The sequence below is a fragment of the Galeopterus variegatus genome, unplaced genomic scaffold (genome assembly GCF_000696425.1).
Source record: "Galeopterus variegatus unplaced genomic scaffold, G_variegatus-3.0.2 Scaffold1738, whole genome shotgun sequence".
Lineage (NCBI taxonomy): Eukaryota > Metazoa > Chordata > Mammalia > Dermoptera > Cynocephalidae > Galeopterus > Galeopterus variegatus.
This window is the reverse complement of record NW_007727849.1, coordinates 301,284-306,634: the sequence shown is the minus strand read 5'-3', so window position 1 is coordinate 306,634 and position 5,351 is coordinate 301,284. Positions and strand designations below refer to the sequence as shown.

General features: G+C 38.4%; 1 protein-coding gene across 1 annotated transcript in view; it reads right to left on the bottom strand.

Moving 5' to 3' along the window:
* Positions 1-973: 973 nt before the first annotated feature.
* The window catches only part of MOCOS (molybdenum cofactor sulfurase), a 49,926-nt gene continuing 45,548 nt past the window's right edge, over positions 974-5,351 (bottom strand). Inside the window, exons 14-15 of the mRNA XM_008578673.1 lie at positions 2,953-3,057; positions 974-1,168 (exon numbers count right to left, since the gene is read on the bottom strand). Coding sequence (XP_008576895.1) covers positions 1,016-1,168; positions 2,953-3,057 — 258 coding nt within the window. The 3' untranslated portion in view covers positions 974-1,015. The remainder of the gene's footprint in view (positions 1,169-2,952; positions 3,058-5,351) is intronic.

Sequence of the window (5,351 nt, the reverse complement as noted above, 5' to 3'; positions counted from 1 at the left end):
GTGGTGTTAACAACACCAAGCCAAGGGTTGAGATCCCCTTACTGGTCATCTTTAAAAAAAAAAAAAGAAATTACGTATATCTTAGTTGTTATTTTTAAGTTATATTTTGATTTTATTGTACTCAGAGAATGTAGTCTGTATGATACCTATTCTTTGAAATTTGGTCTATGGTCTAGATAATACATGGTCACTTTCCATAAATATTCCCTGTGAAAATATGTATTTGATAATCGTTTGGTTAAGGATTCTATGTATAGTCACCAGATCGAGATTCCTTTATCATCTGTGTGTTCGAACCTATTATGGCCTTACTAAATTTTCCCTGCTTTATTCATTAATTACTGAGAAATTTCCAGTATAATTGTGGGCTTATCAATTTCTCCTTACAATTCTATCAAGTTTTGTTTCATTGTTTCATAAGCTTTAAGGGTCTAGAATTATGTTCATATTGGTTTAAGTTGTTAAATGTTCCTGGAGAATTTAACCTTTTATCATTATATAGTCTTTCTTTATCCCTAAACATGATTTTTGCCTTAAAGTCTATCTTGTTTGTACTAATATAGCTATACCAGCTCCCTTTTGGTTAGTATTTGTCTGGCATATCTTTTTCCATTTACTTTCATCTTTTTGTTTCCTTGGTTTGTCTCCTTTCTATAGCATATGGATTTTTAAATAATCAATTTTACCATTCTGCTTTATCCCCACCAAAAGTGATTTACACTTATTGATATTACTGATATTCTTAAATTTATATCTACCAATAATTTTGTGATGTTTATTTATTGTGGCTTTTTCTATGATTTTTTTCTTTCTCTGTCTTTCCTGAATACATCCAGTCCAACATGTAGAGTGAGAAGTCAGAGGAAGCAGGATGCCAGCCAGAGCAGTCTCTACTCCCAAAGCAAAAGAACTCTCCGTATACCAAAGACCAAGTTCCAGTGAACCAAGTTGAAGAGCTTAACAATAGTAAAGATAATTGTAAAAGAGAAACTTTAATGTATGCTGGAAAAAAGTTTTAGGAAATAACATCCTGGTGTTTCTCAGAAGCAGGTAAATCGTAGCATTCCACATTCTCTTTCAGCACAGGGAGCACCTGAGATCCTACAGACAGGAAACATGGAGAAGATAAATCCAGAGACACATGCGTCAGGTACACGCCAAAGTTTACCTGTGAACAAAACAACAGCAGCAACAACAAAAGCTAGATTATTTTAGCAGTTAAAATCACTTTATAAATAACAATGTTCAACTAAAATTAAGTCAGATTTTAAAAGACACGTACTGGGACTTGATATGTCTTATCCATAACACAGTAGAATGCAGTGGGAAATGAGGAGAATCCTAATTTCAGACCCCAGAGATGCTCATTCTAAAGTGTTCTTTCCAGACAGTCACCCCACACCTTTCTTGCTGGGCGTGTTGATTTTATCTCTTTCCCGTGTCCCCTGAGCTTCCTACAGGAGGACCTTCTTCCTGCTCTCGGCCTCTGGCCACCGACTGGATGATTTCCTCTGTTTCCTGACATAAAAGCCATTTAGGGAAGATAACGACAAAATTCCACCTTTTCCTTGAGAATGAGTGATGTAAGTTCAGTTCTCCAAATTCTCCAGAATAAAGATGCAAGTCCAAATGAAGAATTACGTAAAATATGAGTTTGCCGTCAGTGATCCACTAATAACCCTCTGGAGGACCCAACATGCTCTCAGATCTGTTAGTTCTTGTGATAACATCTGTTGGACACCCTCACATTCCAGGCCACAGGCTAGGGGCAAGGCCAAGTTCATTCGTTAAGATTTGTGCACATGAGGATGGAGGGTGCACGGTAACTGTACTTTCTTTGTAACTTCTCTGTAAATCTAAGATTATTCCAAAATTTAAAAATAAAAGATTTGTGCACATAAGAATTACAGTAATACTGAGAAACACCACTTCCATGCACCATGCACCACAGTGTTTATGCCCACCCATTCCTTCTCCTGGCAACCTGGATGGGGCAAGCATGAGGTCTCCACACTCTCAGTTGACATGGCCTTATGGACTGGGCAGACATGTTGGTACGAAACTCAAATGCAACACCTCTGCAGACCATATCTATCTCATATCTTCAAGGAGACTTGTATAAATCAAATACTGTGAAACAAAACTCTGGTTTTGAAGAAACACAGGAAACAGTGCAGAACATTTTACCATTAATTAACCTGCCAACTTATTATTGGAAACAGATTAAATGTTTGCAATATTTCTGTTAATTGTCAAGAATTATTCTACGTAGCCTGACTGATGACCTGGTTTCCTGGAATTCTTTGCAAACAAAAAGTCCCGACAGAAAGTGCAAGCTGAAAATAAATCTTTCTAAAGAATCCACATGTTAGAAGTTCAGCTTTTATAATGTGGAATCCATAACAACAACATTTAGTCATTTTAACCCTCAAGAAGATGAACTTACAAGCTTGTGGTATAATGAAATTTAATGAATCTTTCTATGCAGCTACTCTGTTGACAGTAGGGTATTTGACTCTTCATGAGATCTTCATAGTGAGGAAAATGATCAAGATAACAGAATTACTTTACTTATTTATCTTTTATATACCATATCTCTTCAATAAGATTCGAGAGTATAAAACATATGTGTAATAAAAAAAAGTGAGAAATTGGACGGAAAGGGAAAAAATAAGATCAACTTATTTATCTTTTATATACCATATCTCTTCAATAAGATTCGAGAGTATAAAACATATGTGCAATAAAAAAAAGTGAGAAATTGGACAGAAAGGGAAAAAATAAGATCGAGCCATGGAGAAGATCAGAACCTTAATGGTAGTCATCAGCCTTGGAATATGCAGCAAATGTCCTACTCCTAAAAATTACTCAGCACTCTTATGAATATAGTTCTAGTGTAGATGATGTACCAGGAATTTAAAACAGGGTGTCGTATTTTACAATCACGCTTACCTTTCTCTTGCGACTCTCAGAAAGTTTTTGGAAAACATCTTGGTTTCGTTGCCCAGTTTGCTGGTTGATGCAAATAATCTGGCATCTGTGACAAGGCCCCAAAACCTGACAGAAGAGAAGGCAAAAGACTGTGTTGCCACGGAAATGACCAGACCCTCACACTCTGCAGGGAGGAATCACACAGAAATGCTCGATACCCTAACTACCAAGAACCAGAAAGTGGCACCTCTTCACGATGCTCACTGGGGAATCATCCGCTTTAGTTTGTCAGCTGAAAGGGTACTGTGAAAGAAAAGGGTGGCTGAGAATTTTGATGGTTCTCAGGGAATGTTGGGTAATCTGTGGAAGAAAACCACTCCATGACTGAGAGGACAAATTGGGAAAAGAGAAACAGCCACAGACCCAGCCACTGTGAGAAAGTCATTGGAAAGAACCTTCATGTGTCCATGTCCTTTGATTGCAATTTCACTTCTAGGAATTTAACCTAAGAAAGGAGTTAGGTCATGTACAAGGATTTGTCCTCACATTATTTATAATAGGGAAAATTTAGTAACATCTTAAATGTCATATAGTAGAATGATTAAGCAAACCATGCTACATCCATATGCTGTACCTCATGCAGGTATTGAAACTCATCTATAAAGGCCTTTAAATAAAATGGGGAGACATTTATTTTTATAATTGAAATAAACAGGAAACAAAATTATAAATGTATTTTTATATATGTATGTATATAGCCATATGTACACACACCTACACACCACACACACACAATACATAAAACACAGTATACAGATTCTTGTATGGTAGAGCTTTTATACTGAACTTCCATGAGCTTTTATTCCTTTTATAGCAAAAAAGTCCCCCATAAAGGTAAACATAAAAAAAGGAAGTATGCAGCTCAGCAGTGACTAGAGGCTTCTTTTATTGCATATGTAAAAGGTGCAAAGGTACTTAATTTTCTTATAACCAATTTCTCCTCTGCTCACTCGTGGGCAAATACAGATTGTGCACTAAAATTAGCAACAATCACACAGTCTGGGTGTGCCCTGGCATGTTCCAGTCACTCTCATTATGAGTGGTGGCCATTAAACCAGTGGAAATATACCCTCCCTGAGGTACCAAGGTCAAGATTCCCAGGCCACGCAAGCAATGGAATGCACTGTAAAGGGCTCTGCCCAGCACTCACCTGTGACGCTTGGCAGACCTGTGGCCTCTCTGGGCCTCATTTCCTGATCCAGCTGCTCAGCTGGATTTGATGTGGATTCCAGATGCTATTTCTGGGATGCCAAGCCCAACTCTGGCACTCAGTCATGCTTAAAAGTAGAAGCCATCATTATTCCACATGAGGATCCCTGAGATGGAATGAGGCTTCTGGAAGATCACAGCGCTGTGCCCTCGAGGAGCCAGTGTGGCTCTCAGTGTACAGACCTTCTACCTTCTCTGCCTGGAAAATGGCTGGTTCCCTGGGCCCAGCTCCTGCAGAAGGGATGCCAGGGCTCAGCATTACCCCCCAGCCCAAGGCCCAGTCTTCAGCTGCCACCCAACAGACAATAATTTAAGTAAAAATCCTGTCCCTTTGGTGAAAAGATCCTCTTAAAACAGTTTCCCAAACTGGCAGGAGGGACATTTTCCAGACACTTTCCAAACACCAATGCGAAGAAAACAACTTACTTAAAACGTAGTCATTTTTAGGCTTTTTTCTGATACTCTTATCAACCAGAACTTTAAAAATTTGTTTACTAACATATATGTTTATTAAAAAATAAGTCAAAAAAACAGAAGCTTGAAGAATGAAAAGGGAGAGCACTCAGCAGTGGTCTCCCTTCCCATTCTGAGAGACACGTGCTGCAACTGTGGCTGCAGATCATCCTAGATGTGACACATACCATACACGGCTGAACACAAACACTTGCATAAACACACTTGCTGACAGCTGAGAGGCATCTGGGTTTCTTTCTTTTTCAATTACTCTCCAGTACATCATGGACATCCTTCTGCATCAGCACACCGAGAGCCACCTCATCCTCATGTTTTACAGTTTTCACAAGGATGGCCTGGCACTCCCATGGGTTGTCCACTTTGCTCTTCTCCTTTGAAGCCGTGTAAATAGTTTCTAATGCTTTGCTGTTATCAATATTTTGCAATAAAGGCCTTAATTCACATAACTCTCTTTCCTGTTTCGAATTTTGGGGGGATCAGTTTCCCAAAATGAGATTATAAGGCCAACAGATATAAAAGTATTTGTTACTTGATGATACCCAGTAAAAATCACTTTCCAAAAGAGATGCGCTAGTCTCATTGCAACTGCTTCAGCACTGACTATTTATATCTTATACTTTTTTTTTTTTTTTTTTTTTCTTTTTTGTCTTTTTCCGTGTCCAGCAACGGATCGCAAC